The sequence below is a fragment of the Labeo rohita genome, chromosome 11 (assembly GCF_022985175.1).
Source record: "Labeo rohita strain BAU-BD-2019 chromosome 11, IGBB_LRoh.1.0, whole genome shotgun sequence".
NCBI lineage: Eukaryota > Metazoa > Chordata > Actinopteri > Cypriniformes > Cyprinidae > Labeo > Labeo rohita.
The window spans coordinates 4,750,503-4,777,553 of record NC_066879.1 but is presented as its reverse complement, the minus strand read 5'-3'; the positions used below and the strand labels follow the sequence as shown (position 1 = coordinate 4,777,553).

Genomic DNA, 27,051 nt, shown 5'->3' with positions numbered 1-27,051 from the left:
ACCTTGTGAGCGCGCGAGCCCAAACGCTGTGACCTCGCGCCAAATGTTTTTATTGGTTTATTAAGTACAAACAGGCGAGTTATGAAAAATTGAGTGTGAGGGATAATTTGTTCACTTAACACAAAAAGATGAGGAATGAGATGGCTAACTGTAGTAGCGTATAGTCCACTGTCTATAATAGCCTAATTTAGATATCACTTTTTTTTTTAACCGACTACCGACAACTTTGACCGGTTAACGTTGATACGGTCAACCACCGGTCAAACGGTCATCGGTTAACATCCCTAGTAAAACTCCAATCGTATTTTCTCCCTCAACTTCAAAAATCATTTCGAAATCATCCTACATCGCTGCAGAAGTACCGACCCAGTCTTTGCAAAGTGAACATGCAAAGAAGATCAAACACCCTTAACAAAATAGGTAAAACAGCGATATAGGAAGATTTTGAAGTTGAGGGAGAACATGAGATGGGAGTTTATCAACCCTAACTGTCATGAACCGGAACAAAAAGCATTTTCCTTGTATTATTCCTTAACATATAATATGTATAAGACAAATTTGTACAAGATGTACATTGCCGCTCAAACGTTTGGGATTAGTAAGATTTTTAATGTTTTTTAAAGAACTTATATGCTCATCAAGGCTGCATTCACTTGATCAAAAATACAAGTTTAAAATTATGGTGTTATATATTCATATATTTTAAAATATCATTTATTCCTGTGAAGCAAAGCTGAATTTTTATCAGCCATTACTTCAGTTTTCAGTGTCACATGATTCTTCAAAAATCATTCTAATATGCTGAATGATTTCTGAAGGATCATGTGACACCGAAGACTGGAGTAATGATGCTGAAAATTCAGCTTTGCATCACAAGAATAAGTACATTTTAAAATACAGATGCAGCTTAATGAATTAGAATGTCGTGGAAAAGTTCATTTATTTCAGTAATTCAACTCAAATTGTGAAACTTGCATATTAAATAAATTCAGTGCACACAGACTGAAGTAGTTTAAGTCTCTGGCTCACATATAACAAAAACCCACCAATTCACAACAAATCTCAACAAATTAGAATATGGTGACATTTCAATCAGCTAATCAACTCAGAACACCTGCAAAGGTCTCCTGAGCCTTCAAAATGGTCTCTCTGTTTGGTTCACTAGGCTACACAATCATGGGGAAGACTGCTGATCTGACAGTTGTCCAGAAGACAATCATTGACACCCTTCACAAGGAGGGTAAGCCACAAACATTCTTTGCCAAAGAAGGTGGCTGTTCACAGAGTGCTGTATCCAAGCATGTTAACAGAAAGTTAAGTGGAAGAAAAAGTGTGGAAGAAAAAGATGCACAACCAACCAAGAGAACCGCAGCCTTGAGAGGCTTGTCAAGCAAAATCAATTCAAGAATTTGGGTGAACTTCACAAGGAATGGACTGAGGCTGGGGTCAAGGCATCAAGTGCCACCACACATAGACGTGTTTGGAATTTGGCTACAGTTGTCGTATTCCTAAATATATGTAAAGCACCAAAAGTTGGTTAAATGACCATGGTGTTGGTGTGCTTGACTGACCAGCAAACTCACCAGACCTGAACCCCATTGAGAATCTATGGGGTATCGTCAACAGGAAAATGAGAAACAAGAGACCAAAAAAAAATGCAATTGAGCTGAAGGCCACTGTCAAAGAAACCTGGGCTTCCATACCACCTCAGCAGTGCCACAGACTGATCATCTCCATGCCACGCTGAATTGAGACAGTAATTAAAGCAACAGGAGCCCCTACCAAGTGAGTACGTATACAGTACATGAACATACTTTCCAGAAGGCCAACAATTCACTATAAATGTTTTTTTTATTGGTTTTATGAAGTATTCTAATTCGTTGAGATAGTGAATTGGTGGGTTTTTGTTAAATGTGAGCCAAAATCATCACAATTAAAAGAACCAAAGACTTAAACTACTTCAGTCTGTGTGCACTGAATTTAAACACACAAGTTTCGCAATTTGAGTTGAATTACTGAAATGAACTTGTCCACGACATATTAATTTATTGAGATGCACCTGTATATTCACACAGAAAGCAGTTATTTTAAATAGAAATACTATTTCACAGTATTAAAGTTTTTTTCAGTATTTTTGATCAAATAAATGCAGCCTTGATGACTGACATAAGAAACATTTTTAAAAACCAATAAAAATCTTACTGATCATAAACTTTTGAGTGGTAGTGTAGTTGAAGTTCATGCATCTTTTCTGCAGTTGAATAGAGCATAGAACTAGAGGGTTAATGAAGAAAATGTTACTTGAATTATGTTGTAAGTTACATTTTCAAGCTGACTAGTTAAACATCGTAAAAACAAAACAAAATCGAGATTCGATTTTTTTGCCTTATCTCCCAGCCCTACTTTTACGAAACACAGCCACATCCATCAGTCGACACGAATCTAGCAAGCACAGAACTGCAAATCTGCTTTCACAATTATCTCCGTCTCACACAGCCTCTAAAAAAAAAAATCTATATTTAGCATTCCAGACTCCATCTGTAAGCATTTTCCATACTTTTTCATCATCTTCTCTCTTCTTATAGCCGTCTCGTCCTCCATTCTCCGCCTGTCCGCGGCAACATCTGGCAGCGAGAACATTCTGCTGCTGCAGAAAAGGCAAATCTGTTCACCATGCCCTTGAGCGTGCCACATTAACCTTACCTCAAATCTCACCCACCCACATCAGACACGGTGAATGGAAACACGCCGGGTGCGTGGCGTGGAAATAGTATTAAAGCACGCAGGCGTGCTTTCTGTGAGGAAAAAAAGAGTTGAAATGAAACGAAAATTACATGTGACTTGGATTTGCATAGCGAAGATAATGAACTAGCACAAGAATGGTTGTTTTTCCTCAGGGTTCCAGGTAGGTAATGATGGTAGGAGCATTCGAAGCACCATCCATCTTTCCTGTATGACAGCATTGTGTGCTGAAATCCTGTCAGTCCTGATGCATTCTGGGAACTTATGCAGCGGTACAGCTTCATAGAATGATACCGCTGACTAGTCAAAATGTCAGTGACTTTTCTGAAGCTCATATTCGCTCATATAACTTTAGCTGACTGACATGTTATTTCCAAAGTAGTTACCTCCAAAGCTTAGGTGATTTTTCATGTCTAGACGATCAAACAGAGGCCTAATTAGTTGTTACCACACTACATAAACACCAACGGAACTAATTCAAGCACCCAAACTTTGTTTACAAAATCTCTGACGTGCCTCGCCTCAAATTTAACGTTTTGAGTTGATTCTACAGATGATCAACTGTCCGTTTCACAAGCGCTAACAAGATACAGATTGGCTATACTCAGTTTGCTTGCATGGTAAACATCAATTTTGCGAGGGATTAATCCGAGAGAGATTGCGCTGGCTCCCAAAAAGCATTTTTCAAGCTCACCAGAGGAGGCTGAAGTAATTAAGTGAGGAAAGTTTCCTCGGGGAAGCTGAAAGGCTTTCATTACCCTTTCTGATTCATTGTCCCAGCACAATATCAAACCGAGGAGAAGAAGAGAGAGCAGGAGAACGCCGACTCGCTTCTGAAGCGGGCCAGCTGTGATTCAGCCTGAGCGAGTGTGTAAATCCGGGTGCGGAATCTGACCTCTGGCTGGCTCGCCGCTTTATTCCACTCTCTGGAACACTCCACAAGCTGTCAACATCCATGTCCATGTCAATCAACATCGCCGTCTTGTCCCCAATCTCTCTTGAGTTCCTCGTGAAAAACAGAGCTACTGCTCAGATTTAACGGGCTCACATAGCAGGAGATGTTGGCAAAAAGCTGGGCAGAAGATAAACACCCGGTTCTAAATAAAATCAGATAAACTCAGTGGTTTTTGAAAGGTTAGGGAGTAGAGATGGGTCACGATGGCTGATTAGTCATCCAACAACTGACTAGATTTAGACTTTTTCTTTCAGTTTTGATATTTTAGGCAGCAGATCTAATTAGCATGCTAATTAAAACATTATCGTGCAAACTAACAGCTAAAGCACAGCATGCTAATTAAAACAAAAATATAGAAAGAAAGAAAACCTCACTTATCAACTAGTTGCTGCTTGACAAGAAAGGGGCTTTTTGGAGAAAAAAAATTGGGTTTTATTGCATATAAAAATCCAAAATAAATTAAAAACTCCTGAAAAATATATATTTCCTCTCCCCTGTCATGTTAAATGTATAAACCTGAAGAGAAACATTTTAATTTACATTTGTATGGCACTTTTCAGAATAAATATCACAAATATCATTAAAAAAAAAAAAAAAACACTTTCTTAGGCTGGCTGACCATTGTGACACCAACTTTCCAACATTTTGACAATAACTTTTTCTGTTTTATACAGAAAAAAACATACAAGTTTCATTGTACGAGTTCATTCGAGTGCGTTTTGTCAGAAAAGAAAAGTCTAATTTTTCTTTTTTTAGAACCTGTGAATTCACCTCTTGATGAATAAAAGCTTAAAAAGAACAGCATTTAGTCAAAATATAATTTTTTTCTAACAACATAAGTCTTTGCCATCACTTTTTATCCATTTAACACATCTTTGGTGAATAAAAATATTAATTTCTTTAAAAAAAAAAAAAAAAAAAAAAAAAAGAAAGAATAAAAATGTACTGACCCCAAACTTTTAGATGGTAGTTTATATTCTTACAAAAGATTTCTATTTTAAATAAACGCTGTTCTTTTCAACTCTGTATTCGTTAAATAATCCCAGAAAAGCACAACTGTTTTCAACATTGATAATAAATCAGCATATTAAAATGATTTCTGAAGGATCATGTGACACTGAAGACTGGAGTAATGATGCTGAAAATTCAGCTTTGCATCACAGGAATAAATTACATTTTAAATATATTCACACAAAAACAGTTTTGTTTTTTTTTTTAAATAGAAATAATATTTTACAAAATTACAGTCTTTTTCTGTATTTTTGATCAAATAAATGCAGCCTTGATAACTGACATAAGAAAAAAAACATGCAAGTTTCATTGAGTCTAATTTTCTCTGTCATGACACTTTTTAATTTTTCTTCTCACAGCAGTTACATGTCATCTCTACTTACACATTAAGCAGCAATAACGTCATTTTCTAAATACTAAGATGATGATTTTACCTCAGCATCCGGAGAATTTAAAGAATAATAAAACCTACAGTATAAAATCAGTTACAGAAAGGAGAAAAAAAAAAAAAGGCTGTATTTCTTCTTCTAAATTTGGTGCTCAATGGACCATGGAATACCTCTAATAAAACATGCAATTTAGAGTCCTCATCACCAAAATAATGGTGTCGCACCTTCTGCTTGTAGATCGCTGGCAGCACTGTGAGGTCTGGAGGCGTGAGGTATGATAATGTGCCATGTGTAATATCAACGCAGCCGAGCCGTCAACAAACCGAAATTACATTTTGATTTGTGAGCTCCCTCAAACGCTGCTTGTATTCCCTTTGTGTGTATTTGTACAATCATTTGAAAGGCATTTCTAACAACCACTGCACAAATCATTTCTCCAATTACGATTCTTTATGATCCATAAATGTGGAGCTTTCTGTATTATGGAAAGACTTTTTTTTTCCTTTGAGATCCAAAATTCCATTAGTCATTCAGTGGTAAAGTGTTTCGGGTTAATAAGCCTTTTTTCTAGGGAAATTGTGCAAAAAAGTCTAGATAGGTAAAAAAAATATATATATATAAATTTCTTTTAAATCTAATTCTTTTTAGTCAAACAACAGAACATTGTAGCGCACCTCCTATCCAATAAATCGTAATAAGCGTTGTGCTTTGTTACTTTTTATATAAAACAAATTCTGTCCATTTTATTAAAGTATTCAAATATTCAAACAATAAATGCCATTTTGGCACAGTTTAAAGTGAGATTGCTGTAGCACCTTAGTTCAAGAGAAGTGGCAGCATGAAGCGCACATAAACTGATCATTTCCTCCACTTTAATATCAGCTTCAGCGCAAAAAAAAAACATGAACAAACATCCGAAGGTATGTAAAAAGAAAGTGCAACTTACTGAAATCTGTATCCTGTCTCATGTAATTGCTTAATCAGTGTTTCAGTTGTACAAAGAGGTCAGTATAACAGCTTGTAAACAATGGCACATAATGTCATGTTTGTTCTTCAATGTTTAATTTAGGTTTGAACAAATGCAAAAGTTTTTATGACAGCCACCATTTAAATGTTTGTATTCGGAAAAATAAATTGAAATACAAATATAATTATGTAATTGTAAGTTATTATTATAAAAAGCTAATTGAGTGTAATTTAAGTTAACTTAACCTTGAATATTATAGTAATGTGGTACCAAATGACTCTACTGTATATTTTCCAACATTTGGTGAGAGATTTTTCTCCTTGAGAAAATTTGGCATGTGCTGTACCTGATATGCATCCAAAATAATCTTCCGAAATGAATCGGAAACCGAATCTTGAGAATCAGAATCTAACCGAACTGTGAAATTTTCCAAACAGCCCTTTTTTAAATTTTGAGCCAAATCAGACTAAGAGACTGAATTGTTGATGAAAATCAACAATTCAGTGATGAATCAATGATAAAAATGTTTAAAATTAGACATACTCTAATAACTACCATTTCTGTCCTTTAGTGTGACGTAATGTCCTACGGTATGATGGATAAAAGAAACACAGATTGGTTTTTATCTCAAAATATTTTATATATATATAAAAAAAATGTCACACCATTGGACACATTTATGATACAGTTGAGTTAAAATGTGAAAAAAATAAAATTAAATAAAATTGTTAGTTTGAGACCCTTTCATATTTCTCACATTATATAAATATCTTCTAAATAATCACACTCCAAAATAATCTACATCAAAACGAAATGAATCGGAAATCGAATCTTGAGAATCAGAATCTAACCAAATTGTGAAATTTGTGTCAAAACCCAGCCCTTTTTTACATTTTTGAGTCAAATCTCAAAATTGTCCTATGGTGTGATTGTCTCAAGCAGGGTTAATTTTATAAATTCAACTTTTAGAAATTAAAAAGAAAAGCACAAAAATGTTAATAAATACCTCTAGCATAATTGTACAAGTGTCTATTTTAGTAAATGGCAATCATTTTTTCATCCATATATTTCTGAAAGCATAGGAACTTAGTATATTTTGTCTCTAAAAAACCATGTTCTCTGGTGTGACGGGCAATTCCAGAGAAAAGTTTAATTAGCTGAAGGACCTCTTTCATGGTTGTGTTACTGAAGCCCCCTGTGAAGGCCATAACATGTGCACATGGTAAATCTTTGTCTCAGAATTGTTCAAATATTTGTTTTGTTCAAATACTTTTTTGGAACCAGTACAAAAGTGTTACGTTTTGTTGTCCTTTGGTGTGACACCCATAAATTATATATTTTAATTAAAAACTGTATGTTAAACTACATAATCATATAAAAATTATACAAATGTGTCTTGCTAAGCGCTAAAGACAGGTTAGTTCGGAATAGCAAAGTCATTCATTGACACAAAAGGCTGAAACGTCCTTTGGTGTGACAGAATATGTCCTCTGGTGTGACTGTCACACGACAGGACAAAGATGTCAAACCAGAGGACACAGTCTCTTTAGGAAGCATTTTAAATAGTTAAATAAGATTTGTTTAACTCATTTTATTCTTTTTTGATCTTTTCTGTGCTCTTAAATGCAATAACTACAATTAAACTATTTTCTGATGTTTTTTTGTTATGAAGTGTCATAAAAAAAGTATAAAATTTGATACTTGTTTTTAAAACAGGTAGAACTGAGGGAGAGAAACTAGTGAAAGAGAGAGGACACAGAAATATATAGACAGAAAATTAACAGGGATCCACCAGAAGGGAGGAGATCCTAAGAGAACGATGCAGAAAGTAAATAGGATCAAAATGATGCCTTAAAAAAAGTAGCCATATAGTTTGAAAAATTCATTTACATCTTATTGAATATACTTTGAAAATCAATCATATTTAGCTGTGCCGCACACGCAGTAAGGAAGCTCTAGAAGAGTTTCAGTAACATACTGATTGACGATTGACTAAGAGACTGAATTGTTGGTGAAAATCATTTAGTTTTGTTTAAAAAACATGTTGATATTGTTTGTTTAAAAATTAAACTTTCTTTCCCCTTCGACATTAGATAGAAATACTTTAATAACTTCCATTTCTGTCCTTTAATGTGACGTAATGTCCTATGGTGTGATGCATAAAAGAAACACAGATTTGTTTTTATCTCAAAATATCTTATAGAAAAAAGTTACACTATAGGACAAATTTATGGTACAGCTGAGTAAAAATGTAAAACAATAAACAAATAAATAAATAAATAAATAAATAAATAGTGAGTTAGTTTGTGACCCGTTATATATTCTCAAAGTTTAGACCTCACACTACATAAATATATGCATTTCTTCTTGAAAAATTGTCTTTTATAAAATAAGCATTTTTACTGCCTATTTGTCAATACACCAATCTAGTTGTATTGGTGTTATTAACGTGCAAGCAGTGGACAGTATTAGCACTGAATCTTTTTTAAAGAGAAAAAAACCCCTACAAATCTCTTTTATCTCAGATCAGAGAAAGCAACAGCCGACCAACAGCTCTGTGCCAGAGACAGCCTATCAAAGTGAATGACAGAATGAGAAAAAATTGAAATAAAAGCTAAATAAAAAAAAACTAAATCATCAGTGTTTTATTAAAAACAGAAATCATACATACATACATATTTATTTAATACCATTAGGGAAAAACAATATCAAATTATATTTCACATTATAAAGTTATTTATTTATTTTATATTCATTTTATTTATTTATTTATTCATTCATTCATTCATTCACAAAATAGTAACGAATTTTAATTTACATTTACATTTACTGCTTACTGGCAATGACATTAAAATAAATACTGGATTTTTGATATTAAACCAAAAATAAATATCCCACATCCCTGAAATCTGAAGTCTAGGGCCCTATGATTTCAGCGGTGTGGAAAACGCGAATGGAATCAAAAAAAAAAAAAAAAAATCGGAATTTGTCAAAGTTTGAATTAATTAATAAAAAGTAGGTCATTACACTTAAATCAAAATGCAATATGGACTAGTATCTGCAAATATTACGCCGCAAAAATACCATTTAAATGTGAATCCTGCATGTTCTGTGTGTCTCTGTTTTAATGAATGGAGCAGACAAGCGGTTTTGTTTACTACACACACTAAAGCGCGTGACGCTCGCGGTGATTTTAGCATTTGACCGTTCCATTTTAGGAAAACTAGAGTCATATCATATACACACAGAAATGTTAAAGGTAGACACAGCAACTTGTCAAAATAAAAGTCCAGTTTAACTCGAAGACATTGTGCCAGAAATATATTACTACTATTAAAATGAAAAAAAAAAAACATTATTTTTTAGTTTGTTTGCCCAAAAAAAAAGTTTGCTTAATTTTCAATAATTAAAAGATAAGTGAAATTAATGTTTTATGCCTTCATTTGATAACCAAAACATTTTAAACACACAACACCGAATTTCGTTTCATAAGGCTATTTTAAGAATAAATTTGAATAAATTAAATATGCATTCAAATAATTAGACATGCTAAAACACAGAATTTGATAACAATAAAACATGGTGAGAAAAAATAAAACATTTCATAGGGCCCTAAACATTGTTAAACCTTTATGAAATGAATGTAAAATTGTATGTGTTTCATGATTTTAATTAATTAGACATGCTCTTTAATTGATAAATGTACCATTAAAAAGGAGTTGACAAAAATTAAAAAACAGAAAAAGACGGAATCCAGAAAAATTAAAACTGAAAAATGGAATTTGGAAAAAAATAAAACAGGGCCCTAGAGGTCCTCTAAAGTAAACATTTTGGGCAAAACTAATATTTCCATCACAATGATGCACAAAGAGAGATTATGGTATGGCATGATATACCTAAAATATGGAGATATATCACATTATGGGATACTAGTCAGTTTCTAGTCAACACAAGCACAAGCGTGGAGGCTTTCGGAACGAGGGAAGACTCAGCAGATGGCGCGTCTGTAGCAGAGTGGTGGGTCGGCAGAGAGACATATGGTGTGATGCCACTGATGAAGAGCCTAGAGAAGAGAAGTGTGAAAGCACTGATGCTCTAAGGCCCTCCGAGAGCCAAAGCTACCGATCTCACCACAACTGGACACAACTAATGGCGATTAAAAAGTATTTCTTTATGAATAACAATTTACAATAATTCATTAAAAAAAAAAATCTAACTGTGAATTAATTAAACTCACTGGATGAAATTCCAATAAAAGTGTTCATCCGCAGTTATGAAGAGCATTTTAAAAGCTCATGTCTGCATGCAGTGGTAGAAAATGGGGCATGGGTGCAACAACCTTGAGCTTTCGTTTTTCAAAAACTGTTACCTTGTTAATTATTCCCCACTAAGATCAAAAGCAGCGGTCGTGATTGATAACGGCCTCAATCCAGATGATGTAAAAAGCTGTTAAGAAAATATAATCAGCTGCAAGACTCTCGCTCTCACCTCTGCGAAATGAATAGCTTGACAGTAACTTATGTCACCTTCATCAAATTTTCCTATAAGGCTACGATCAAAACCTTTTCTCGAGTCGAGTCAAATTATATATGTAAAACCACTCTGTATTATGCCATATACTTCCGCCTCTCTTCACAGGGTTGCTGAATGTCAGGGTAATTCAGCACAGCGCTGTAGGTTGACATATGAAAGTGGCTGCCTCTCTAATAAGGACACATGAGATTTGACTGCCATGCATAAACCATTGCTGTTTACTTTGAATATTCATACCTCTGCGAAATGTATTAATACATCTCTCTCCTGTTAATTGTCAGTCTAACGTTCTCTGTCATTTAAAACAAGCTCTAATTTCTGCATTAATAAGCGGGAGAGAAAAGTTACTGCAAGGATTTGGTGAACAGAAGTTTGTCTAGACAAAGAAACGGTTCAATATTTCTCCATCTCTGCTTCTGCTTGGGCCTGAATAATGCAGACAGTGAGAAAACCATTCTGGAACATTCTAGCAGACAAATCCATCAACATTTACCCAGCAGATGCATCTGTCAACAGGACCTGCGGCGGAAACAAAACAGGCCAATATGATTCAGCGTTCTCATTGGCTGAGAAATATCTGTTTGCGGGTACCAGGATGGAAAGGCGGCGAAAGTAATGATTAACATTTATTTTCCTTTCATGTCAGAAGACGGTGTTCTGGGAATAGGGGTTATACTGGAACCCTCGTCATCCTGCGCATTTCTTTTTTTTTTTACCTATAAAAAAAGGCCTCTCTCCGAGGTGAATTCACTTTTGATTACAGGTGTTGAAATCCAGGCAAAAACGAGGAACCTCTCCAATTCCCCAACCCTTCAATCTTGGGCAGATCTCTTCCTCTTAAATAGGACAAGAGCACGGTGGAGATAGTCTGAGAGAGTCTTTCTACGGTTGAGCTATGCAACCGTTCTCGCTTTGATTTATTGCGCCGTCTCCGTTCGGTGGCAAAAAGTTCCCACCTTATCGTCCAATCAGAAGTCAGCGGTAGCATATTTTAGCTATGCTGTGTGACCCCACTCTCTATCTTCCTCTCCTATATCTTTCTCGCCCTCTTTTGCACTCGCTTTATCTTTCGTCTTCTCTCTCATTGTTCCTTTGTGTGTGTGTTAATGTGCACACGTGTGTGTTTTGGCAGCAAGCAGTGCTGCATAATCGAGAGGCGGTTGGTGACTGATGAAGGCAGCATCAGACTTGCCTCTTTGACAGTCAGATTACTTAACGGCACAGGGGGTTGTTTAAAATGGGCAGCCCCCCTGCCTCTGTGCCAAACACAGGCCCAACTTTAGGGACAGGTGTGGGATCATTAGCGCCATGGCCTGCAGTCACTCAATAAATAAAGCAAGAACATCAACAAAGAAACTCACCACTGCCTTCACAGTCACTTGTCACTTGGATGAAACAGTATTATTCCATCTTTCTTCCCAAGTTGTTAGTATAATGATTTCTTCCTACTATCTTTAATGGATAGTTCACATCAATTTACCTTACTCCCATGACTTTTGAAACCATATGGCTTATCTTATTATCATTATCATATAACCATCTTATTTCTTGTGGAGCACAAAAGGAGATGTTTAGCAGAGTGTTCAGGCTGCTCTTTTCCATACAATGAAAGTAAATGGTGACTTTAGTGGTCAAGCATGTTTCTTAATGAGTAACAACTCAATTCATATACAATTTCATGTATGAGCTATATTTTAATTACTAACAATTGAAAATTTCTTGTGCATAAATATATAAAGATAGGACTTTGCCTCATATAGCAATTTGCCAATGATCCATGAAAGCATCAAGCAGGTTTGTAACTCTCTTTCAAATTTGGAAAAAAATAACCTTTTTAACGGCTGGTATGTATTGTTGGCCAATTCTGAATTTTAAATATCATGTGGTGCGACCACTGCAAAGTGTTTTCTATTCTAGATATAAACATTAACATTATTTATAAAAACTCAAAATAACAAATAGATGCAACTATTTTTTTTTCCTAAACACTTTAAATACTGAAAACATCTAAAAAATTTAAGCATGGTAAGGAAATTAATTAACTGTAATATAAATCATATATTTATGGGTCAATGATGTGACATCTGTTCAATTGCAATTTCAGTTAAAAAATTGGTGTAAATGCATTAAAAAGATGCCATATATATGAAGTACCTCTCCTATGTATGGACTCACTTTAACTTTTCAAGCTTAGTTATTTGTAATTTTTCTTTCTTGTAATTTATTCAAAGTGTCAAAATATCATGTGGTGCGACTGTCCGGCCAAAACTGTTGTTTTGGAAACGTCTTTGAAATTACCTTAAATTATTTAGATCACTTTTCTGCACAATTCAATCACAATCACAATTTTCTGCATGATATCCAAAGTGTTTTGTAATCCTGTTTAAAATAAGTATTTATTTTTATTATAAATTTCATAGTGACCTTTTGTGGGAAGCTAGCTTGTTTTGTTTAGGTGGCCAGTTCTGTGCTTGTAAATGTTGACTGAAATATCATGTGGTGCGACCACTGCAAAGTGTTTTCCATTATAGATATAAACATCAACATTATAGTTGATAGAGTTTTGTTCCATATACTCAAACTTCATATTATAAATATAATTATTTCCTGAACGGCATGCCATAAAATACATATATAAATATAAATAAAAATGTGTATATATATGTATATATATATATATATATATATATATATATATATATATATATATATATATATATATATACACATATATGTGTATATATATATATATATATATATATATATATATATATGTGTATATATATATATATATATATATGCAGCAATATATGCAGAATTCTTAATAAATTCACTAATAAAAAGACAAAAAGGCATAAAAAATAATAGTAATAATGATACATTTAATGGCAAGCATGCTAAAACAGAAAGTGCAGCTGTATATTTTCAACACTTTGGTGTATTGCAAGAAACTCTAAAAACAAAAAAACATTACTTTTAAAAGCATTGTTTGCTGTGGTTGAGGAGCACTAAACCGGAGAGCTCAAATTGAGCTGTCAGCTGAATTGCTGCATGGGTAAGTGGGCCCAACTGTGGGGTGGCATCTCTGCACTGGGGAGAACAGCTCACTGCACTATCGCAGTCACAGAAATCCTTCACGTCTCGCTTGGTCGCCTATGTACATGTCACCCGGGCCCGGGCCCTGCCCTATCCCACAGGAACCAGGCTGAAACACTCAATGTGCTGGACTGGAAATGCCATCTCGAAAAATATGTCCCAAATTGAGTCAGAAAAAAGATGTCATTGTCTCACCCTCAACATCTGACCTGAACCAGCACCTGGACTGCAGATCCAAACTCACATGAACAACAAACCCCATTTAAATAGAAATATTTAGTCACACACAGTAAGGGCCTAAGAACTCGAAATGGAACGCTAAAGCCTGTTGTGTACAGTGAGATAAGAAGAAGATTACAAATAAATAAAAAGGCATGAGAGAAAACAAGAATGAGCATGCATGGATAAAACAGCGAGAGAGCGGCAAACCATGTAAACAGAACAGAAGCAGAAGAAATAAGAGAAGATCTTCAGTCCTGTTGACCCTTCAAGGCATGTCCACCAGAATAAACGCAAAAACATCAATGCAATTTGTGTTCTTCGTTCTCATTGGCTAATTCTAGCCCTCATGCCCCAGCTCGCTGCGTGGGAGGCCAGATCTCAGCATACAAGCACCAATCAATGTAACAAATAAACATCACCTCATTAGCATGTTATCAATGAAGTGTTATTCATGTAATCACACTGTTGACTCTGAAAGCTATTAGACAGGCTTCAAAAAAAAGCATCACTACATTTAGACACTTAGTAGCAAGCAGTTTAGATCGAGAAGGACACTTACTGAGTCTCTTGGCAGCCTCAAGGGCTTCCGAGGCAGTGTCAGCAACAAAAAAGCGCTGGACGGTCACACCGCTGTCCTGCATCAGCTTCTTGCTCTGGTACTCTTGCAGGTTCAGCCATCTTCTGGGACTTACCCTCGATAACTAATAACACAAAGAGAAACAGTATGGTTTAATTAAAGGACACCTATTATACCCCTTTTCACAAGATGTAATATAAGTCTCAAGCGTCCCCAGAATGTGTTGGTGAAGTTTCAGCTAGAATAGAAATGTGGATTTTAAGGGGTGGTAATATTATAATAAGATCACCTTTCTACGTCACGATAAATGTAAGTTTGGAACGACATGAGGGTGAGTAATTATGACAGAATTTTCATTTTTGGGTCAACCATCCTTTTAACATGGTACACATCAAAAAATATGCCAGGTCCAACAGGGAACCTACAGTCAAACTGCGTCATTATACACGTGACAGATCAGAGACTAGACCACATTTCAACATCTCTACTGTCACATGGGATACACCATCACATTGTTCTGTCCTACCCACCACGAATACGCAATGAGTTGGATTCATTCTTTCAGGCAGGTCTTTGAAGTCATTTCACAACACACATCAACTGTAATGAAGCGGTTTCAAGACCATTCATGTCTCGCCTCACATTCAGGCTAAGATTTCTAATCGTTGCAGCTCGGCACTAGGTTAATATTCACACAAATTCATGATCACGTCCTTTGATGAGCATTGAATGTGATAGTTAACAACCCATAAGACACTCATTAAATAGACAATTTCCCATTATTCACCACTATGGAATGAGAGTAAAACAGGTTATCAGAGCGGCAAAGTGCTAAATGCAGTTAAGCACCTTATTAAGTCATGCTTTTGAACAACTCTCTATGGCTTTTGCTAATTGAGCGTCTACGCGTCTCCATAGAGAATAATGAGGGCGGCCACCAAAGTTGGCAGGCTGTGGAAGAGGAAGTGTACACTCAAAAGTGCATACTACCGAAGCGCACATTTGATGTGGAACTGCCCAATATGGAGACGTACGGACTACGAAAGTACAGAGGGGAATTCACTCAGAATTGCATATTAATGAAACATCAGAACTGCACTCTATTCACAGCAACTCGTCAAAATAAAAGTTTGGTTTAACTTGACAGGCAAAAATATATTAATATACTGCTTAATGTAAAGATAGTACTACTAATAATGAAAATATTATTAAAACAAATTTTAAGGAATATGTACCAATACAAAAATATTTACCAGAATTTATTTACCAAAAAATGTAAACACACAACACAGTATTTCTAAAAAAAATATAATAAATGAATTCTTTATTAAATCTAATTATATTTATAAATTCTTTAGACATGCAAGAAAACAATAAAACGTACTTCATATGGCCGTAAAAACGTAATTTTTGGTAAACTTTTAATAAACTGCTGTTAAATTATGCAAGTTTCATGATTAGACATGCTTTTGGTCATTCTTTTTTAATGTAAAGTGTACAAAAATCAAAGTGGAATTTAGGAAAAAATGAAACAGATTTCATAGGCCCTATTTATTTAATTTGTGTCTTTGTTTTATTGTACTTGTCCTTTAGTTTGTTACTTGCATCTAGGTTATTATTATTAATAACAAAACTAAAATAAAAAATGACTGTCATGATATAAATTGTTGTTGTGAAATAAAATCACTATATCATGAAATATTATTTGGCTTTATCCCTTAAGCTAACTTACCAATATAGCAAAGATCTCTACATACCTGTAGGCTCAGTAGTTGTTCGCCATAATCCTGTGTAGTGGCACTTGGGGATGAAACGCTTTGTTTTAATTTACTTTTCCTGTTGTTCTATGTTTTATCAGTAGTAGTATCATGATATTTTAGCCAGGTATCGTATCGAAGTCAAAATTTTGGTATCGTGACAACACTATACTATAGAAGTGGAATTGAGTACACTGCTGAAGTACTCAGAAGCAAACACAATGAGTACACTTTCAGCATTGCGCTCTACAAAAGTGTGCACTCAGAATCGCCTAGCATGGAAAAGTACAGTCCATGCAGACTTGCTTTCTTGAGGCCTTTGCTCGCTCAAGTCTGTTAAGTCCACTTGGTGCTTAAGAGCACAATCTTGAGTCTAAAATGACAATTTGGACACTCCATTGTCTTGTGGATTTCACAAATGTGCCTGAGAAAAGAGCACAAGACCTCAAGACCACATGAATTGTGCCATATGAAGTAGAACCAGAAAGAGAGCCACAAACAGATAGAAACAAGAAAAGTTTGTATGTCTCAATCCACTCGCTAACTTAATCACTTACTCTTTGATAAGAGTGAGATGATGCACTACTCTCATTCTCGGCAGTGTTCTTCTCAACGCCTGCATTTTATCATTTCGCTACTATACATCACAGTGTGCTTTGACTGCGCTTGGCTACACTGAACTAAATAAACTATGATTCATCATATCATTGCATTTGTTGCTCACAGCACATTTCTCATAAAGGAAAACAAATCAAGAAAGGATTCGGTTGGTAAGTTTAGCCAAAACTTTAATATTGCAATACCAATTTCCTGGCATTGTATGCATTAGACAATAAATGTTCGCTTTCTCACTAAGAACAAAATATGACACTCTGGTTATTTTTTCTGACAAATCACTTCTAACTAGTCACGAAAAAAGTACCAGGATTAAAAAAAAAAGATAAAAAAAAAAAAAGAGACCATATACCATAGTGACATTGTTTTTTTGTTTTTTGTTTTTTTAGGAAAAATACAAATAATAAACCTATATACACTACCAGGCAAGATTTTTAATGTTGTTTTTTTTTTTTTTTTAAAAAGACTCTTCTGCTCACCAAGCCTGCATTTATTTGATCCAAAGTGTAGCAAAAACAGTAAAATTCTGAAATATTTTTACTATTTAAAAAAAAAAAGTTTTATTTGAATATATTTTAAAATGTAATTTATTCCTGTGATTTCCAAGCATCATTACTGCAGTCTTCAGTGTCGCATGATCCTTCAGAAATCATTCTAATATGTGAACATAAATTCTTTTATTTAGCAAGGATGCTTTAAGTAGATCAAAAGTGATGATAAAGACATTTAGACACATTTATATTACAAAAGATTTCTATTTCAGATATATGCTGTTCTCCTGAACTTTCAAGGAAACCTGACAAAAATTCTACTCAGCTGTTTTCAACATAGTAATATTTTTATTTATTTATTTATTTATTTATTTATTTATTTATTTATTTATTTATTTATTTATTTATTAATTACTACTACTACTACTACTATATTATTTTAGCAGTGAATTAGAATATTAGAATGATTTCTGAAGGATCATGTGACTGGAGTAATGATGCTAAAAATTCAGCTTTAAAATCAAAGGAATAAATTACATTTTAAAATACATTCAAATAGAAAGCAGTTACTTTAAATAGCAAAAGTGTAAAATTTAACTGCTTTTGCTGTACTTTGGATCAAATAAATGCAGGCTTGGTGAGCAGAAGAGACTTTAAAAAAAAACATTAAAAATCTTAATGTTCAAAAACATTTCACCAGCAGTGTATATAATTTCTGTACCACTTTTTTTTTTGACATCCAATATTTTGAGGAAACACACCTGATATACCTGCATACATACATGCATAATATTTAAATAAGATATAATATATAATAAATAATAATCTATACATGTTATATGAATATATATTTTACACATTTATTTTTTTACTTAATATAGTTTACATTTTATATTACTAATAAATAATAAATATTAATTTAAAATTAAGTATTTAATCACTGATTAATTCTTGTTTTATTTTTTATATATTATATATTTACTGTAATTATTCTTGGAAGATCTTGGTTGACATGCTTTATTATATAACACATATTACACATAATGTAAATATGTTAATATTAATATTAATTTTTTGAAAATCTAGGGTACTGCTTAGATTGATATATATAACGTATCAAAAGAATCTAACAATCACCACAGCATCTAAGCATACTGAAATACACAATACCATTGTTAGCTATTAAACATGGCTTTTTCCACAGAAAGGTATTATTTTCATGGTTAGCATCTGCTGAGTCCTCTGAGGGTCATTCCTAATGGCCGTGGTGTTGCATTCGATGTATATTTTTACCTCTGTATGGGGGTGGATACAGTCATATTTAAAACTGGGAACAGCTCCCTGTTGTACAAGCGAGCTGTTGTTAACATTTGCTACTTACGAAAGGTTCAGTAAAGGGACACTGGCTAACAAAGCTGTCTAACACATGAAACTATGCAAACCATGCACTTGTCATATTTATGACAAAACAAGTTGCCAATACCCTAAAAATTTTCTGATTCTCTATGTAGCATGGTAACATGCTGATACACGACATGCGTGCACTGACAGACTCCAGAGCAACATTTACCTTCAGTCAGCCACATAACTGAAGGTTTTTATTTAGATTTCACAGATGAGGGTTTATTTTCTGACTGTCTAGGGCACAATGGGCATGCGGTTCACTGCTTTTTATTAATTCATATGGGAAATAAGCGCTGTTTTCTCAACAGATTATGCTTCATTGCATCAGCAATAAACATAAAGTGTGCCTTACGTGAATAAACTCCCCAAAACAAATATTAATAAAGAGATATGCGAGATGGAGAGAGAGACAATCATAGATGGGTGGATTTGTTCTTTCAGGACAAAGGGAAAACATGTGACAGGTGAACAAAAGTAGAGCTGAATTAACAATACTGCACGTTTAATTAAAACGTGTTAGCGAATGAACCCACGGCTATCTGAAAACATGAACAAGAAATGTTTAGTTGGACTTATGCATGATATATGATGATAAAAAGTAGCATTTTCATTTATTTTTGTCCAAATGTTGCACAACATTGCTGTATAACTGTATATAGCAATAGTAATATATTTCTGGCATAATTTCATCAAGTTAAACCAAACTTTTATTTTGGTCTTTAATTTTTCTTTCAGTTTCAGTGTGTATTTGACATAGTTTTTCCTCAAAGCAAACGGTGTAAAGCTGATAAAGCGACTCTTAAAGCAGCTCTGGAGATGATGTATGTGTTCATGCCCACATATCGCATATGTTTGAGTTTGTGTGACAGACAAAACCATGCCATTCATTTACACAAAGACACAGAACAAGCCTACTAGCAATGAGCACTGATTGGCTGGTGATATTTATTTAGAAAAATTCATGAGAGCTGGCAACCCTGCAACTATATCGATAATGTTGCAGTGGTACAATACTGCTCTAATCACTTTCAGTATGCTTTTTCTAGCTGAAAAACAAAAACATTTACAGCCAATCAGAATCCACCTGACTTTGAAGAGCTTGAGCATTTAAAGTGGCAGCTATAGTTAAGTCAAACAGAGCAACCATCAAAATCTGTATTCACAGACCTGTCATTCAAAGACCAGGAAAGCAACTATAGCATTAGATACCAGGTGTCAGGTGTATGAACATCTAAATCTGGAGCCTAATGAGAGAATTATAAGTTTAAAAATATCAACATGCAAGTCTGGATCTGAGGCGATGATATTCGCCTAACAGTTATATTTTTGTGTCTTTCACATGTCATCAGCGTTCCCGGTTCCGGCCCTGCTTGACTAACCGGACTGTGAAAGTGCTAAAAGAGCTCCATGGCAACCTTTCTGCAAATGTTAGATGTAATTGTTTTCTTTTCCCCCTTCTCGCTAAATTAAGCGGGAGACACTTTGAAGCTGTACAGGTTATTAGTTCACTCAAGGGCACAGAGAGGTTGAGGTGTATCCGAAATGGGAGGTGGGCGTCAGGGGCGCGAGCGCTGTGCTCCGGGAGGAGGCGGTAAGAGGGGGGACGGCAGGTGTCTGATCTCCCCGGAGACTCTGCCTCAACAGTAATTATCTTCATCAGCACTCTGGAGACACCACCAGTTAAATACCAACACATACACACACACACACACAAAGCACAGCTTTCTACACCCACAAACCCACATGCAGTTAAAAGCTCAAAAATACAAAAACATAAATATCTAGTGTTAATTAGAATGGATGCATTGATGTACTCACAAATAAACAAACTTACATGAGCCAGTAAATAATTGTGGATAACTCTAATGTTCTAATGTTAATCTTTAAGTTTATGGAAGCATATTTCCACACAAAAAATTAAATAATAATCTTGCTTTGTTAAGACACAATTAGCCCTGGTGAAAAAGACAGCATATGCTGGTGAGTATGTTTTGGTGCTGGTTTAAGCTGGTCCTTAGCTGGTTTATGCTGGTCCTTTGCTGGTTTAAACGATAATGATAACTAGATAAAAAAAAGTTTGTCAAGACAAACTTTAAGTTGGCTTGAGAAAGCTGGACCATAAAGTTTGAAAAGTTTTAAAAAGTTTTCAGTGTGAAATAGTTGGAAGTTTAAAGTACTTTTAAAAGTTTGAATGCAGTCTTTCAGATAGATAGATAGACAATTAACATGTTAGTATGATTAGCAAGTTACAAGCATGTTGCTAGTCTGTTGCTAGCATGATTAACATGTGTCTAGCATGATTAGCAAGTTGCTAACATGTTTTAACATGGTTAGCAGGTTGTTAACATGTTTCTAGCATGATTAGCATGTGTCTAGCATGTTGCTAGCATGATTAACATGTTTCTAGCATGATTAGCAAGTTGCTAACATGTTTTAACATGGTTAGCAGGTTGTTAACATGTTTCTAGCATGATTACCAAGTTGTTAACATGTTTTTAGCATGTTTCTTGTATGATTAGCAAGTTGCTAGCATCTTTCTAGATTGATTAACAAGTTACTATCATGTTGCTAGCATGATTAGCCAGGTATTAGCATGTCATTAACATTTTCCTAACATGATTAACAAGTTACTAGCAAGATTCTAGCACGATTAGCAAGTTACTAACAAGTTACTAGCATGATTAACATGTTAATAGCATGTTACTAGCATGATTAGCAAGTTGTTAACATGTTTCTGGCATTTTTCTTGTATGATTAACAAGTTGCTAGCATCTTTCTAACTTGATTAACAAGTTACTAGTATGTTGTTAGCATGATTAGCAAGTTACTAGCATGATTCTAGCACGATTAGCAAGTTACTAGCAAGTTACTAGCATGATTAGCATGTTAATAGTATGTCACTAGCATGATTAGCAAGTTACTAGCATGATTCTAGCACGATTAGCAAGTTAACAGCAAGTTACTAGCATGATTAGCATGTTAATAGTATGTCACTAGCATGATTAGCAAGTTACTAGCATGATTCTAGCACGATTAGCAAGTTAACAGCAAGTTACTAGCATGATTCTAGTTGCTAGGCTTGGCTAGATAAATGTATAGAAATAGACAAATAGGTAAATCGATTAGAGATATTAGATAGAATGGAATTAGATAGAAAATGCCCGATCATTTCACTAGATAAGACCCTTATTCCTCAGCTAGAATCATGTAGAGCTGCACTGAAACTGCAATTTGGACATTCAGCCTGCTGATCTTCACTGAAGTGCACTGAAATGTCTTCCTCAAAAACATTCATTTCTTTTTAACTAAAAAAAAAGAAAGACAAACATCTTGGATGACAGGGGTGAGGAAGTTATCGGGAAATTTTTATTCAGGATCAAAACATACCTACCAGCATATGCTGGTTTTTTCACCAGGGAAGTTACAGGAAAGCAGCAAGAGCTTAAAAACACCTACATAAAACCCTATTTCTGACCTTTTTATGCGAATAGTCAAGTCATGTTTTTCAAATTCAGAGAATGAAAAGCTATTCCAAAACAGCATGACTTTTGGTTAAAGTTTCGCTTTTGCCGAGCATGAAGCGACAACTGTGACGTTTGTCTGTAATTGTTAAATGTCAGAGAATGGCATAAAAATTAAAGGAGAAGTCCACTTCCAAAACAAAGATTCACATAATGTACTCACCCCCTTGTCATCCAAGATGTTCATGTCTTTCTTTCTTCAGTCGTAAAGAAATTATGTTTTTTAAGGAAAACATTTCAGGATTTTTCTCCATATAATGGACTGATATGGTGCCCCGAGTTTGAACTTCCAAAATGCAGTTTAAATGCGGCTTCAAACGATCACAAATGCGGTTGTAAATGATCCCAGCCAAGAAAGAAGGGTCTTATCTAGCGAAACGATTGGTTATTTTAATAATAATAATACAATTTCTATACATTTTCATCCTGTCTTACTCTGCCTGGACTGTTTTTGTTCCGGTTCATGACAGTTAGGGTATGTCGAAAAACTCCCATCTCATGTTCTCCCTCAACTTCAAAATCATCCTATATCACTGTTTTACCTTTTTTATTAAAGGTGTTTGATCTTCTTTGCATGTTCACTTTGCAAAGACTGTGTCGGTACTTCTGCAGTGATGTAGGATGATTTTGAAATGATTTTTGAAATTGAGGGAGAAAATATTGAAGTTTTGACATACCCTAACTGTCTTGAGTCAGAATACACAGAGTTCAGGGAGAGCAAGACAAGACGAGCATTTGAGATCAAAAAGTATTTAAATTGTTTTTTTTTTTTTTTTTTTAATGAAAATAACGTTTCGCGTTTCACAAGATAAGACCCTTCTTCCTCGCCTAGGATCGTTTATATCCGCATTTGGGATTGTTTGAAGCTGCATTTTGAAAGTTCAAAATCGAGGCACCATATCAGTCCACTATATGAAGAAAAATTTAGAAATGTTTTCCTCAAAAAATATAATTTCTTTACAACTGAAGAAAGAAAGACATGAACATCTTGGATGACAAGGGGGTGAGTACATTATATGTGAATCTTTGTTTTGGAAGTGGACTTCTCCTTTAAATTCTCTATTTCCATTTATTTCCAAGTCATTCTGGATTAAAACTGTTCAACAGTTCAGATAAGTCCTACAATTTTATTATCCTCTCATCATGCATCAGCTTATCAGTGTCACTGCAAATACAAGCGTTAATAGTTTTACGAGAATGTTAATTACTTTAATGTCTCAGGTAATTAATTAATCTGTGTTTAAAGATGCTGTGTGAAGTTAAAGTTAGTTAAACTTTTAAAGCCACGTCTCAGCACACTGCGTCCTGTTTCAGGTCTGTTACACACAATCTGTTTGTGTACACACTAAGACTACCTGCGTTGTTGATGTACATCCTTCTCCCTCTAACCAATCAGGCCACAGGGTAACAGTAACCAGTCCTAAATTCAGTTAACATGCATTCATGGTTACCAAGTTTTAATTCTAATTACTGAAGTTTTAATGCTTGATTATCATAATATTAGAATGCTTGACTGACTGATATTAAGAGTGTACTTTCAGATATTTAAAAAGATCATATATATATATATATATATATATATACACACAGTACCAGTCAAAAGTTTTTTTAAAGAAACATTTTTACTGTTTAAAATAACTGTTTCTATGTAATTTGATATATATCATAAAAATTTGAAACATTTTTACTGTTTAAAATAACTGTTTCTATGTAAATATATATTAAAATGGTAATTTATTGCTGTTATTTCGAAGCTTGTTATTTTTAGCATCATTCGAGTCACATGATCCTTCAGAAATCATTCTAATATTCTGATTTGCTGCTCAAAAAAAAATTATTTATTATTATTATTATTATTATTATTATTATTATTATTATTGAAAAAAAAGCTGAGTAGAATTTTTCAGGTTTCTTTAATTAATAAAGTTCAGAAGAACAGCATTTATCTGAAATAGAAATCTTTTGTAACATTATATGTTACATAATGTCTTTATCATCGCTTTTGATCAATTTAAAGCATCCTTGCTAAATAAAAGTATTAATTTCTAAAAATTTCTTTACAAAAAAACGTATACGGACTCCAAGCTTTTGAATGGTATAGCGTATAATGTTACAAAAGCTTTTTATTTCACATAAATGCTGATCTTTGGATCTTTCTATTCATCAAAGAATCATGAAAAAAATGTACTCAACTGTTTTAAATATTAATACTACTACTACTACTACTAATAATAATAATAATAATAATAATAAATGTTTTTTTGAACAGCAAATCAGCATATTAAAAAGATTTCTGAAGGATCATGTGAAACTAAAGACTGGAGTAATTATGCTGAAAATGTAGCTTTGATCACAGAAATAAATTACATTTTAAAATATATTCAAATATAAAACATTTTAAATAGTAAAAATATTTCTAAATTTTACTTCGTTTTTGCTGTACTTTGGATCAAATAAAATGCTGTTGTTGAGCAAAACAGACTTCTTTATAAAAAATAAAAAATAAAAACTATTGACTAAAAAAAATTTACTAGCCAATGGCGATTCTTGCCAAGGTCTGTGTAGTAATAATAATCATCATCATCATCAAAAAGAAATAAATTACTGTAAAAGTAATCTTAAAAAGTACTAATATTACTACTATTACTACTACGATTAATATAACCATTAGATCTCTTCTGGTCTTATTTTATACTCTTTAAAATTGGCCTTCTTTTTAGGCTGCTTCCCAGAGCAAAGAAAAAAATTGCAAAAATAGTTATGCACCACGTTCAGTTTGTACCTGGCACAAGCAGTACTACAACTCTTTCACTGCTACCTGAAGAAAAAATCATTTATATATGACAGCCTTAAAAATTGTGAAATTATATTGGAGATTTAGGAGAATAAGTAGATTTTTCAGTTCAACAACTAGGTCAACAAATATGATAGATTACCGTTTTGTCATAAAAGCTGGACGCGTGTAAAGAGCTGTAAACCTTGACTGAATAATTCAGAGTCGAGACACTGTTAACAATTCATCAGTTTTAGCCTACTCAGCAAGCAGTATGTAGTCGAAGATTTAAGAAACAACCTATGGGAATGCAGACAGTACAGCCTTAATAGGAGAGCTCAAATATTCAGTTCACCCTCATGTTGTTGCAAACCTGACTTTATTTCTTCTGTGGAACATAAAAGATATTCTGAAGAATGTCTCAGTGGCTTTAGTCTATGTTGTTTTTGGACGCCATTGACTGTCATTGAAAAGACAAAAACAGTTCTTTAAAATATCTTGTGTGGTCCACAGAAGAATGAAGTTGTACAGGTTTGGAATGGCATGAGGGAGTCATTTTTGGGTGAACTAACACTCTAAACTTCATCCAGCAGGCCACACCACTCCACCCTACTCAGAAAACATCTGAGCCACATAAATGTGGACTAACCCCACAATCCTAAAACAACCTTATTCTCACCTGACCTAAACAGAAACATTCGCTTTTCTTTTATGCTTGTATCCTTTATTAGCACTGAAAGAAACAGCTTCTCTGGATCCTCTGGGAGGCCAGATGTCTCTTAAGGACATGGTGGCCCACAGCAGATCTTGACTTATTGTTGTCCTCACACAAAGGTGAAAGGACGAAGGAAAGCTGTGGCAGCAGTTGCATCAAATTCCATAAGATAGCAGATGCTCCGTAAGGCCCCCACATCAACTTTAGAAAGTCAGGCACAAAGTTAATGTCGTAGAGCCTTTTCGTTTATTTGATAAAAAAATTAAATGTATGGTATGCAATCACATATTTGACATTATCTTACTGTATTTGTTTAATTTACAGCTAAAGGTTGATGACATTCCATTTGTGCTTTTGGCATAAGGATCACAGATCTACTTATATTTAGATTTGAGAGTGCAATACTCCATTGGAAAGAATGGGCCACTGCACTGCAGTGATGACGAGGTCTATGCTAATCCAGCTGGATATATGAAGGTAATGCACGCACGCTTCAGACGGAGGGGAAAAAACACTCCAAGGTGCTGGAGAGGGTCTGCTGCTCTTGAATGTAATAGACTGCTGGCTTAGTCATTGCTCTTATAACCCTATTTTGATACCTGCACTGTTTCTCATTAACTGTGACAGATAAGGGAAAAAAATAGCATTTTGAATTGTGTTTGGGTCGTGTGTGTATAAAACGTGGAGTAAGGAGCAAGTAAACAGTGAGCTTGAAATGCCACCATATGTTAAAGACAACCAACTGCAAACAACATTTGCAACCAATTTAACGTCAATAACATTCAGTAACATTTTCAAGTAAAGCAGGATGTTTAAGTCCTGATTAAGTGAACTTTACAGAAAAACAAGTAAAAGACCTATACGCATTATACCTTCTTCCACGCCATCGGATTTCGTTGTTGGACCAGTGGGTGGGCCTTACAAACTAAAATTAATAATTTTAAATGAAACAGTTCAGCCAAAAAAATGAAAATAAAAATGTACTCACCCTCAGGTCATCTAAGATATGGAGGAGCTTGTTTATTCATCTGAACAGATGTGGGGAAATTTAGCATTACATTACTTGTTCGCCAAGGATCATCTGCAGTGAATGGGTGCCGTCAGAATGAGAGTCCAAAGAGCTGATAAAAACATCACACTGTTCCACAATAATCCACTCGACTGCAGTCCATCAAATTAATGTTTTGTGAAATGAAAAGCCATGCGTTTTTAATAAACAAATCATTAGTTAAACCATTTTACAGACACATAGTTTTTCACTTTACAAAAATGTTAATGTTGTC

At 34.3% G+C, this 27,051-nt stretch overlaps 1 protein-coding gene across 1 annotated transcript in view; it reads right to left on the bottom strand.

Annotated features, from left to right (window-relative positions):
• The window catches only part of suclg2 (succinate-CoA ligase GDP-forming subunit beta), a 160,527-nt gene that overhangs the window by 116,462 nt on the left and 17,014 nt on the right, over positions 1-27,051 (bottom strand). Inside the window, exon 2 of the mRNA XM_051122645.1 lies at positions 14,475-14,616. Within this exon, the coding sequence (XP_050978602.1) occupies positions 14,475-14,616 (142 nt within the window). The remainder of the gene's footprint in view (positions 1-14,474; positions 14,617-27,051) is intronic.